This window comes from Podarcis filfolensis (assembly GCF_964270895.1).
Source record: "Podarcis filfolensis genome assembly, chromosome: 10".
NCBI classification, from domain to species: Eukaryota; Metazoa; Chordata; class Lepidosauria; order Squamata; family Lacertidae; genus Podarcis; species Podarcis filfolensis.
The window spans coordinates 37,286,029-37,299,592 of record NC_139612.1 but is presented as its reverse complement, the minus strand read 5'-3'; the positions used below and the strand labels follow the sequence as shown (position 1 = coordinate 37,299,592).

General features: G+C 39.3%; 1 protein-coding gene across 5 annotated transcripts in view; it reads right to left on the bottom strand.

The window, feature by feature from the left end:
* Positions 1 to 3,386: 3,386 nt before the first annotated feature.
* LRRIQ1 (leucine rich repeats and IQ motif containing 1) overlaps positions 3,387 to 13,564 on the bottom strand; it is a 99,395-nt gene continuing 89,217 nt past the window's right edge. For all 5 annotated transcript variants that reach the window (XM_083573289.1, XM_083573292.1, XM_083573293.1 and 2 more), the window contains one exon: positions 3,387 to 4,314. In XM_083573289.1, the coding sequence (XP_083429415.1) occupies positions 4,181 to 4,314 (134 nt within the window). In that variant the 3' untranslated portion in view covers positions 3,387 to 4,180. The remainder of the gene's footprint in view (positions 4,315 to 13,564) is intronic.

Below are 13,564 nucleotides of genomic sequence, written 5' to 3'. Positions count from 1 at the left end.
ATTCTGAACTTAACCGGAACGGCAGTTCAGCCACCTCCAGCGTTGTAGCCTCTGGGAAGGTGTTAGGGTACTTTGAATTTTTGTACTAAGGCTAGTTTTGCAGGTCAAAGAAAACAACACCTTTCGCCACGAGTGGAATGCATTTTAAAAGGATTATTGTGTGCATGTCTACACTGTATCCTGCCACTACTGAGGTCAGTGGCAACTTCCTCACACGATTTCCGGCCCTTCTCCACCCAGAGATGTAGTGAACTAATAGATTTTATAACTAGAAAATAGCCAAGTGTCCAGAACTGTATTGGTTTGGGGAATAAATTGCAATGGAAGGTAACGGACAACCTCATTTGGATCACTTTCACGTGAATGAGCAGCTGCTTTTAGCACTACTTAAAATGTGTTCTGGGTGACAAGTCTGTGATTATTAATTATTAAATTTCTATACTGCCCTTCATCTGAGGATCACAGGGTGGTTTAAATATAAAAACACAAAAAATGCATAACATAGTAACAAACAAAACACTTTGTTTTATATGCAAGGATATTGATGGCTCATCTCACCTACCAGTAGCAGAGTCAGGGCAAAACTTGAAGCCAGCATCTGCCTCTCCCTACCCCACAGTGCATATGCTGAAGATCCCAGTCTAGGATGTTTCTGCAACAGATATTGGGCTTCTTGTGCAATTCTGGTAGCAAGATATTTCCCTTCAGTTGTTTTCTCTGATGTAAGTCCTACCAAGTTCTTGTACTTTAACATCTCAGCATTATTTCATTAGGAGTTAAAGCATATATATATATATATATATATATATATATATATATATATATATATCTGTTCCAGTCTGCTAAATAGGGAATGATGAAGGCAAAAGGAGGCAAAGACTAGTAACCATAGTGAAAAGGGAAATAATTTCTTGGCTGTGATTTGCTTTCTGTGGTTCACAATTCGTATAGGTTTCTTGAGAATTTTGCTTATGAGGACTAGAAACCTGCTTTGCCACAAACACGGTCTGAAGTCCAGGGATTTGAAGTTCCACAACACAGGGCGCTAGCATGACTACACAAATGCCTGTGCATCATGCAATCACTCCCATATGGGAAGTGCTTGCCTGCCACTGTTATCCCCCTTCCCACGGCTGTCGTTTTGTTTGGATTGCACTGGGAATCAAGGCCATTGCCATAAATAGGCTGCAGAGGAGCAAACATGTCAAACTGTAATCACTCATGAAACAGGCACACAATATGCAATTAACAACCTATTGGAAGTAACGTTACCTGGAGTCAAAGACACTGACTTTCAATGTCCCAGCCTACATGAAGCTCAGTTTTCATACTTAGAAACATAATTAGGCTTATAGCCAAAATGGGGTTCAGCTCAAGGTATGGCAATAATGCATTGCAATCCTAAACATGGTCTAAAGGTAAAGGGACCCCTGACCGTTAGGTCCAGTCGTGGATGACTCTGGGGTTGCGGCGCTCATCTCGCTTTACTGGCTGAGGGAGCCGGCGTACGGCTTCCGGGTCATGTGGCCAGCATGACTAAGCCACTTTCTGGTGAACCAGAGCAGAGCACAGAAACACCATTTACCTTCCCGCCGGAGCAGTACCTATTTATCTACTTGCACTTTGACATGCTTTTGAACTACTAGGTTGGCAGGAGAAGGGACCGAGCAATGGGAGCTCACTCCATCGTGGGGATTCGAACCGCCGACCTTCCGATCAGCAAGCCCTAGGCTCTGTGGTTTAGACCACAGTGCCACCCACGTCCCTAACATGGTCTACTCAGCAGTAAATCCCACTGAATTCAGTGGGCCTTACTCTCAGTTAAGTGTGTCTACGATTGCAGCTTCACTGAAGCTCTCTTCAGGAGTTACTCGTGTGAGAAGCATGTTGAATGGGGTTAAACATGCACTGTCTTTCCCCATGCTTTCCCCTTTCAAGCAAGTAATGTCTGAAAGAGGGTTACCTCTTTCCATTTTAATTTAGTAGCTTCTTCATGGGCACTTCTGTTGATGGACGTCTATCAAAATTATATTCCACACTTTCCCCAAGGACTTCAAAACAGTATATATAGCTCCCTGTCTTCTTTTAACTTGTGAGGGAGGAAGGGAAAGGAGGTTGTTAGGTGCTTTGAGACTCCTTAGGGTAGTGATAAAGCGGGATATCAAATCCAAACTCCTCCTCCTCCTCTTCTTCTTCTTCCATCCCTGGAAGGTAGGTTAGGTTGAGCAAGTGGACTGTGGCCATCCTGTATGCTTTGTTGCCAAGGCTCCCCATTCTAAGGTCACATCCACATCTCATACAACTTAAATAGTTGTGGCTTCCCCCAAAGAATCTTGGGAACTATAGTTAGTTAAGTGTGCTGAGAGTCATTGGAGATCCTTAACAAACTATAGATTCCAGGCTTTTGGGGGAGAAGCCATAATTGTTAAAGTGGTATAAGACTGCTTTAAACATATGGTGTCAATGTGACAAGTCACACACCGTTAATGGGAAACTTTTCAGAGTAGAAATGGCATTCTTCCTGAACAGAATTCCACTGCTGAGATTTTAACCTGGACAGCTCAATTCTGAAATGTCTTAAAATGAGAATACTTGGATATCAGTGAATTTACAGCTAGCAACTTTGCACAACTGATTTTCACTGCACTTTATTTCCAAGTGAGTGTGCTTAGGGTTTTGGACTGCATCTTCTTAAATCCAAGTGTTGGGCAGGTAAGTCTGAAAGCTGAAACCATCTGTTTAGCAGCATTTTCATTTAAAAAAATGAATTATGACATGAGACATTAAAATACAGATTGTAATTCAATACCCAAATCTTTGTGTGCAGTAAATAGCTGGCAAGACGAATGTGCAATTTTCTATTTATCGCAAACCCAGCCATAAAATATATTAGAGGTCCATACTGCTTTGGTTTTTCCTACAGTGGTCTTAGACAAAGAGAAACATTTCCAAACCATATTAACTTGAAGACATTAATGAAAACAGACAACATGATAGGAACTTTACTGTGTCAGGGAATGTATAATATATTCTAAACACAGCCACAACATACTAATACATCTTTATTATTATTATTATTGACTGAAGCCTTGAGTTCTGTCTTAGCTTTTCTACTTCAACAGTATTTCTGAGTGGGTCAAGGCTCCAGTGGGATATAATGACACCAAAGTAAATAGAAGAGTTTAAAACCAAAGAATTGTTTCTCCAGATTCTGTCAGCAATTTGTACCACGCTAACTGAAACATTGCTTCAGTAAGAAAAGCATACATGCATTGAAGTAATGCAAACAACATTAGTATCAGTGGCATGGAAGGGACAGACCCATCATGAGGCTACAAAAGGGTAGATTCCGATGGATACTGAAATAATAGGCTAGGACAAAATTGTTGTGTGATGTTAAAAGTTATACGGTACTTTAATTCTGGAAAATAGGGTAGCAGACCTGAAAAGTAAGAAGACTGCCAACGTACCACAAAATAATAAACATAATTTGGAATTATGAAACGGATCTTAATATCACATTACTGAATTTTAATGTGCTGTGAATGTGCATTCATTCACCCCACCGGGGTGTGCAACTCTTGGGAAGGAACTGATGCATTTTTACACAAAACATATTTACATTATTAATATATTTGGAATAAGATGGACATTCCACATTTTACTTTTTAACAGATACATATTCCAATCTACAAAGCAGAGAGGCAAAATACCTAGATTTGGGCCAATTTGATTTTGATTTGTTTTGCTTGATTGAGAGGTACAGGAAACGAGTTTAAACACATGTACTTAAATCCAACTGTGGATCAGGCTATCTCAGTCACATACCACTGCACAATCACAAACCATTATTGTACGTATACATCCATTTGTTCACCGGATCACACCAGCCACTTTATAATAATTCCATACATGCTTTTAAACCATACTGCAAAAATAAATTTCAGATACAAATACTGTAATTTCTCTGATATTTATAAAAGAACTTAGCCGAAGAAGAAGAAGAAGAAGAAGAAGAAGAAGAAGAAGAAGAAGAAGAAGGAGAAGAAAAGGTGGGAAATCATGCAGCGTAAAATAAAACACAGCATACATGGAGCTGAGGAACTTTCCAGCTGCAGAATCCAAAAAGAACGGCAATGCATAGGCTCACCATATGTTTTAAATGCTGAAGGCCCAATGACTATTTCAAAGCTTTTGCCTTCTTTTTGCCACTTCCCCATCCACCGCTGAGCTGAACTGGATGGTCTCGAAATGATATCCGCTCTTTATGCGAGGGCCCCAAAGGTGATCTTTCAGGCACAGGTGCCTCCTTTTCTACACAAGAAGAAATTGCTATGAAAATGCTGTTGCTCAAGTCATCTTTAATAATAATAATAATAGCAAAACAGCAGCCTCTCATCATGCCTAATTTTGTTACTTAGTTCCTAATTCAAAAAGTTTTAGTAGAAAATCTAAGCTACTTTAAAGCCATTAACTGATTAAAAACTTTGATCTCAATGGCAATTTGTGGATATTTAATATGTGTGTGCTCTCACACACATGTGTTTCTTTTGAATAAATGCAGATAAAACATTCATTGGCCGGGAAATCACACTAACCACATTGGCAGAAATAAGAGATGTGCAGAGTGACAACAACGTGATCAGCACTGAATACTATTTCACAAGGGAATGCCTCTGATTAAGCATATACATTTTAAACACATAGTTAACACATTCACAAATTGCATTGATAATTCATTCACATTTACATGCTATCTCGCAACTGAGATTTGTAAAAAGCATGGGCAGGAACAGTATTTTAGGAATATTAGAATCAAATTGAAAAAATCCAGACATATAATTTACATATTCATTGTTTCCTTTTTGTGTCCAATTATTTCTTTGTCATTTGCACATACTGTATTTCATGAACACATAAGTGGCACAGAGATATCATTTTTATGGATTCTGGCATTTTTTAACCACATGAAGAAAATTCCAGATGATTTATAGGGCCAACGGGTTACTATTTTAATTTCTCAGCCCAACATACGCTAGCCAGACTTCCACCAAGGGAAAGACAGAGGAAGTCACCATTTACTCCACTGAATAAGAAATGGGGAAAGCTGACCTAAATATTGAATTTTTATTCAAATCTTAAGTCTTCAATGGTAACTATGTAGCGGTCAATAACACCTTCAAAAATTTCTGAGTACTACGTAGGGCTCCAATCAGCCTCAAACAGGAGCCATATAGCACTCTCTGGGGCTTGTCAGATGTAGTTTTATCACTTCCCTCCACTATACAATATAGTGATCATGGTAATGGGTTCAGGATGAGGGCTGGCTGCCCATCCTGAATCTGAGTGCTTCATTGCTCTATAACTGCTACTGTCGGTGGTTGAATATAGCACTGCATGTGTGTGTGTCGCTTGCCACAAAATGTTCCTGGCCTCCAGGGTAACCTTAGCTTAATTTGACTAATTCCTCCAGCCTCTTCTTCCATTTTCATCTGCTTCAACTGATACCTTCGTCATTCCACAGTCCATCTGCCCACAACCACACTGTGATAATGTGCATTCTGTGTGGGATGCAGGTACATTTTTGGGGTGCTGCACACACATATCGTTCCTGTCTTGCACCATTCATATATATAAGGCTCATCCTGCTGGAACGGTTATAATCCATTTTGTACCGAGAATGAACTTCTCAAGTGCTTTCTGTCTCCCTGTGTACACAGAGAGCGCTTTTTCATGTCATCTTCTATTGGGGTGGACTTTCTGACATTGCAAGGCCTGTGCCAATTCACATTTTCCAGTCTAGCTACATGCACTAGGAAAAGCAGGGAACAGACCATGGGTATAATCTCAGATTTGTATTGATTTAGATTGATGGGGCAGGGCAGCTGCCCCCTTGCCCTCCCTTGGCTACACCCATGGAACAGACTGTATATTGATAAATCAGTACATCAGTTTCTGCAGTCTCTTTTTAGGGACAGCTAGCATTTTGAATGACCAAAAATAATTTCAAAAAAGTACTATGGAACAACGTGTGCTCAGCTGCAATGTGGCATTACATCATTTCTGCCCACAGCCAGGAGGCATGGGAACACAAATTTAGGGGAGTGGATAACACCAATGTGTTGGTGTACATGTACTGGTTGGTATACATACCCACCTGTGTGTACAGAGAACATGGACAGTGGTGGCTGCTTTGCCTAGTATTATAATGATGTGAAGAGGTGTACAATTAAAAAGCACTATCTACAAAAGTGCTTCACACTGTGAACATAGCCTAATTGTGCATTTCACACAGCGTCCCCAGTTTCTTCTTCGTGCAGACATTCAGCACTTCCCAAAATGGAAATGAGAGTGCACATTGAAAACAATGCAGAAATAAGTCATTATAGTTGTGACTAAGCTGTACTGCGCCCTGCCCCCAAAAGCAAAAGACAGGAATTTCTGTCTTTCATTTTTAATGTGAGCCCAAAATTCCCTCTCCAGGCAATTAGAAGTCTTGCTCATATTTTTCTCATCACTATTCTTTCGACATTCTACAGGTCATGGAAGCTCACAGGCTCCCCCCCTTTTTATACAAAAACCTTTCACATAAACGTTTGCATACCTAATTAACAAGTATGTGAAAACCAGAATCATGGGTTGCATCCAAGTAAGTCCAACTCAGAGTAGAGCCATAAAAATTAATGTCTGGCCATGCCCATCATTCTTAGTGAGTCTATGTTGGATATAGCCACTTGCTTTTAGGTGGTCTCATTATGCTTTCAAACAGACACTTGCCTACTTAGGTTCACTATTAGAAGGAATGTGTAATTTTAATGTAATTCCACATATTAAATTAGGAAAATATGCATCTTTCCATTTGAGTACACACCAACTGGTGCCAACTTCAGTTCCTTGAGATGCATAAGTCTTTTGCAAGTATATTTCACAGTATGCGTTTTGTTTATACATTTGCAGTGTATACAACACGGCTACTAAATGTGGATATGGCCTCTAGATGGATGTGTTTATAGTCAAAATCATCCAAAGCCTCTGATATGGCTTCGTCCGATAAATGAAGGTAAGTCAATGACTTAAAAAATATTAAGAAGAGCTGTTTGGATCAGTCCAGAGGTTTTCAACCAGTGTGCCATGGTACCCTGGGGTGCTTTGAATGATGGTCAGGGGTGCTGTGGGCAACACTGGTCTCTGTCCCTCTTTCCTTCCCTCCCTCCTCTGATGCCCTCTCACGTCTCTGCCTCCCAAAGGCTTGCATGGATGTTTGTTATAGCAGCCCTGGCTACAAGCTTCCAAGGTGAATGGTGCCTCTGGGGCTGGCCAGGGGGTGCTTCCCAGACCCCTGGGGGGCAGTGTGAGAAGGCAGCTCTCTTTGGGGTGGGCAACTCAAAGACCGGGGGCGGAGGGGAAGCAGCTGCGGTTGCCCAGAGGACTCCCAAGAAGAAGGGAAAGAAGAGGAGGCTGAGGGAACACTCTACAAGGAAGGGTGTTTGAAAAAGGGTGAGGGGCTGCCAGCTCTGTGGGCAAGGGGTGACATAACTGGGCTCCTGAGCCCCACAGGGGTGCCGCAGAAAGAAAAATGCATCTCTGGGATATTTGTGGGGCATAGGAATTTGTTCACCCCCCCCAAATATAGTCTGGCCCCCGTCAAGGTCTGAGGGACAGGGGACCAGCCCCCTGCTGAGAAAGTTTGCTGACCCCTGGTATAAACTCTATAACCCTGCTTCTTTAACAGCTTTCACAAGAACTTATACCAATTACAAGAAGTTGCACTTAAGATTAGAACAGAAGTATTAAGGAAAAAAATAAATGTGGTTCATCTTATGTGACTGAGTTGCATCTAGACATTTCCCTATGTGAATGGAAGGATTCCTTCTTGTACAAACGGTACTCTAATCCAGTGGATGCTTCCACTCACTGGATGCTCCTGCAGGAGGCAATTTTTGCTGATCTCTTTCTTGCTGCAGCCTCCTGTGCCACTGCCTACACTGTTCCGGAGTCCCCCCACCCCCCACCCGTATGGAGCAGAGGGCTGAAGAAGTAAGAAAGAATTGCTGAAAATTGTCTCCTCCCCTTTCACCTTCGGAAGCCCCCAATTAGTGAGACTCTTCTTCAGGCAAGCCTGGATTCAACCCATGCTGTTTGGTTAATCAGAAATAACTCTGGACTTATAGTGAACTTTCCCCATTAAAATTATAAGAACCAGATAAGGAACTCTAGTCTAAGAGCAACACTGATGTTAATCCAGTTATGCCTTTGGTGAGGTTTCTAATTAAGCCAAGTGAGAAAGCAACATTATTGAGTTTGTCTGCTTCCTTAACTGGAGGCGTAACTTTAAGGTTGGAAAATTGTGATGAGGAAAAGGTAGGTGGGAGGAACAGCATTAGAGTTTTTGAAACTGTAATTTTCTTGTGAAAGAGTCAGTCCCTCATTTTGTGTTTAGACTGAAGAAAGTGCTCAGGGCTATTGTTTTGGTATGACATCCTTGATCCAATAATTGTCATTATAAGTTGTTGCCTCTTATAAATTTTATGAGGGTATGAACTATTTCTTTGTCTATCTTTATGAAATCTATTTTCTTATCTTCCTTACTTCCTACCCAGCCTTTGTATCTCTGAGTCTGTTTTCATTTATAAAAATATTGTTCTGAAGTGGTTTGGCACTTCAAGAGATTTGGTGAAAAGTGTTACAAGACTACTACTTAAATAGCAATAGGATGCAATCTATCCTGAGCATCTCTTTCAAAAAGATCATGGAAATGAATGCGAATTGTGCAAGAGTGCAACTGTGCTCTAAGCTTCCTTTCATTCTAATATGGCTTGGGTAAGAACAACAACAACAAAAGGAATCCTGCTGGGCTGTATCTAAAACTTTGTATTAGGGACTTGAGCTTCAAAATGTGATTTTCATTTGATCAATAAAATAGAATGTTTACTTTTATTTAATAATGTTATGAGCATTATCTACCCTAAAAGATACCCACCAATCTGCTTATTTATTTCATAAACTGTATCCTCATTAAAGGAACCTGTATTATTAAATTTGATGTTAACAGCCACAGTGTATCCTGTAGCTTCAAAATCCCACACAGAACTACATGGGGAAGTGCAAGTGTGACTTGCAACATAATGTTGCAGCCTGGGATGCTCCTGTTCAGGTTTCAGACAGACATTCCTCCATTCCCCTTATACCCTGGTTTTCTGTGCCCTTACTCCACCTATCAGCTAGTGCTGTGTGCCCACTAAACACCAGTAGTCACTGGGCTTCATTTTGCCATCTTTTAAGGATTTTGCTCCCCTCCCTATGGTGTTATTTTGGCTACATAAGTTCCAGCATTTGAAAAACAGATTTCACTGTATGTATATATGATGTGGCATTGCCTCTCATAACTTCAGCAGCGTTATTCAGGTGCTGGATAATTTCTTATTGCATTGCTTTTATAAATATATTTTTGATGGAGAAGAAAGAGGACATTCTTAAGTGGACAGTTATGGCTTCTGGAATCATTGCCTTATTCCTTTCTGCCATTTAGAAAATGTATGTTGTGTACCAAGCATAATATGGGTGTAAGTAGGTATCGCAAGAGAATAATGATTTCTAGTGATCTTTATCTTCCTATCTGATACATCATTGTTAACAGAAAGTCGAGGAACTCTGGGAAAAACCAATCTGTAAATTCTCCTGTGTGAACTCCATAGAAACACACAATAATTTTGCCACAGCAGAGCCATATCACTACTTCATCAAACAGCAATCTTAAGTGCCGATGTCTATGTAGCTTAACTGGGCCACTGGGAAACAAAGAGAGATACCAACATTCTTGGTGTAGCACTGAGGTTTTCAGGGATGAAAAATAGAAGAAAAAACCCTCTGTGGGGAAAAACTCCAAAATAGCCTAATAATATATAAGATTCACAATTGATGGGGTGGGAAAAAGGAAAGTGGAATATAGTACCCAGGAATAAGGAAAGACTGGCTGGCTTGGACTCTGAACACTTCACACTATAACATTCTGTTACAAATCTCAACTTGCTGCATGGCTCCTAGCTAAGTTTACAGTACTAAACATATTGGTACTGCCCTCAACCTTCCCATCTCTAGTTTTTCTTGAGAGTTCTTCATGTAGAATAACCCTTAATTTCAAAGTCAACAAATGTGTTAGGAGGAGACAAAAGGAAACAAAAAAGAACAGAGTTCTCTGCTTATAATTGTTACCAAAAGGCCGATATTTCATTGTAATGTTTCTGAGATCACAAGCCCTGTTCTTGTCAAACTAATGCCACAACAACCACACATTCATACACAAAAGCTGCTCCTTATAAAACCACAATCACAATAACAGATAAATACAGAATTGTTTTTTTTCCAGTTCAACCTAGTACTACACCATGTTTTGTGCATATAAACCATTACTGCCTTGATATGTTTTCACAGGAGCAGCAAGCCATAACCCTGGAAGCTGAATTCCTGGAACAGAAGCACCATGTTCTTGAAGCACCATTCCAGAAATAGCATACATGGTGGACCTAGCAAAGGTTCTGAGGCTTCTGGTGCCACATGAGGTCAATGATATTATTATCCCTTTAGCAGATCAGAAGCTTCAGGCATGGAATGTGGGAGTCTTGCATGCTCCGAGGACTCTGTTGCAGTAAGAGCAGTCAGATGCCACAACAGAGGCCTTACAGTATAGAAAAGGGTGCCCTCAAAATGTACCCAGGCTGCTCTACATCTGTGTCATATGCATTCCCCAGAGCTGGCATGAAATAATCTGAGTCTGCTCTTGGAATACTTCTGCCTGAATTGGGAAGTCCAAGGTATTTGGGTTGGGGTGGAAGCATCCTTTATAATCTATAGCATTTGGCAAACTGAATGTGTGTTTTTACAATGTAAAATTTTGCAATGTAAAATTTTGTGACCGTTACAATGAAAAAAGCGTTTGCTAGACACTCAGGTGATTTAAATTATTTGTACCCAGCTATTCAAAATTTCAATAATATTTTGAGTCAGATTTGAAGGTGCCTGCATGTACAAAAAACCTGCAAAATTAAATGCGTGCTGAAAAGACTTCTTAAATTTGAATAAATGCTCCTTTCCCCCAGGCATTAAGTTCTCTTCCCTTTAATCTATTTTCTTTGCTAATGATTTGTTCTGTGCGCTCTCTCTCTCTCTCTGCCCCCCCAACTAAATCCTCTATTCTTTAACAGATGTCAAAGTTGACATACAACTCTGTTTTGATAAGTAATGCAGTATAGGAAATATTTGGAACTTTTATTGGAGGGGGCAGGAAGAAAGAAAAATAGAGACTTTGCAAATCAGTGTATCGGCATACCATAAAGTCTGCTAAGACGTCATAGAATTTTCACCAGTCTATCTAGAACTGTGTGACGTATTTTATAATTTATCCAAATCCTTTACCATATTGTATTACTTAGCAGCAAATACAGCATGGTTGTGTGTGAGAGGAAATCAGCTATTTAACAACAGTGACCAGAACAAATCTTTTGCTGCAAAATGTTTACATCAGTTTGAAGTTATATGAAATAAGTAGAATTTAGCAGGTTGGAGTTGAGTAACTGTTTTGTTATTTTTATTCTTTAAACAACGTTTCTTGGGTCTGTACTGAAATCATTTATTTAAATATTTAAATCATATGTGCATACAATGATAATTGGTGAAAGCTTTTTTAAAGATAATGTATGATCAACAACTGTAAGCCTGTTAACACGACATGTACACACACACACACACACACACACACACACACACACACAGAAATAATCACAGGAGACGATTAGGCTGAAGGGAAGCATAGGCCTCACAATCTTTCAGTGAATGAAAAACTGTCCCCCCTCACTGGCAAAGGGAACTTTTACCGAGAAGGATGCATCATTTATCTTTTAAAAAAGCAAATAATGGAACTCATTGAATTTCTAATCTATGCATTTCTTTCAATTCAGTTTGCAGAGTGTGCCTTTCTCCAGGTCCAAGTCAATGAATGATATTTTCAAATAGATTTACTTATTATTGTAATTATTTATTTTACCATGGTAGGAAAAACGTAAAAGTGTTGTAGTCCTTTATATTATTATGAAAAAGTGTTTCAGAGCATGACTGTTGCACGTGTTGCAATCTTACTCATGCTCATTCAGAAGCAAGCCCCACTTTGGGCTTTCCCAGAGAGTATGCAGAGGATTGCAGTCTTAGACTTTTTAGAATGTGAAATAGCCCAGACCAAAAACAAAAACAAAGGAAGTCTAGAGTTGCCATGCAAGAATTCTCTTTTGAAACCAAGAAGAGTTTCATAAAAGCATTCATCTTTGGAATCAAATTAAAAATATTAGCAAAAATCACTGGGGCATACAAACTCTTCAGTGCCAAAAGCAGCTAATTGACTCTCTAAGCCAAAATTACACTAAGCTTGAAAATTGATTCTCCAGATTTCTTAGAAAAATTAGAATATAAATGAACATAGAAATGCAACAGACCTCAGCTTTATTCACTAATAAGTACCTTTGAAACATTATTATATCTCAATCTTATTTTTTTATAGTTTTTAAATACTAAAATATTTCTGATTACTTTTTCTGGTAAACCACGTATTTCTACCTGTCCACCAATTCTTTATAAAAGTGCTATTTAAATATATGTTTCTGAATAAAGGCTGCCTGGTTCTTGTATTCAACATACACTTTCATCCTAAGCATTTGTGCCAACTCCACCAGACATTTTCTATGAAGGAATCATAACATCAAGTAGTGTGATGCTATACTGATATAGTTTTGGTGTGCCCAAACTTTGCAACTTGTATGGTAGCAAAGCAAATCTTAGTGTTAGACTTATTGCAGTATGTGCTTAACTGCTGTTTGTGGATTAATTGCATACTATACTCTTTTTTTGCCTTCACCTTCTGTAAAAAGAAGTACACTAAACTGTTCATGTCAAATTACTGATTTAATACTTAATGGATTAAACAATTTAAAAGACAGAAGACTCTCATTTTAAATCAAAGCTGCACTACTAAAGTGAATGAAACCATGCCATTTGTCTCACTGAAAGCTACCAATGAGCAAGTGGTTTCAGGAATAGGCCTTAAGCGGCAGACAAATACCCATCTTCAGGAAACATCAAAGGGTTTGGTAGGGCCTAGAGGAATAAGTAACTAAATTATAGGTTTTAGTTAGACAAAATCTCTGATGATTCTAATTTTCCACATGGTTTTATGCACACACATTATCATACACACTCTCTTTAAATCAATTTGTCAATCACTCTCCCATTCATACACATCTAGATATATATATATGCAGTGATATCCCCCCAAAATGTTTAGGGGTACTCTCATTTTCCTACTCATATTGAAATACTGCCCCTCAATGAGGCCAAACTTAGATTCACAAAATGTTTAGGGGTATGCATACCTGTGTACCCCCAGAAAAAGCACTGTATGTATGTCTATGTCTATACATATACACATGTATATACATATACATACATACATACATACATATTTCTCGCTCTGGATATGCCAGATACACACACACATTTAGGTAGTTCTATGGTATCTATA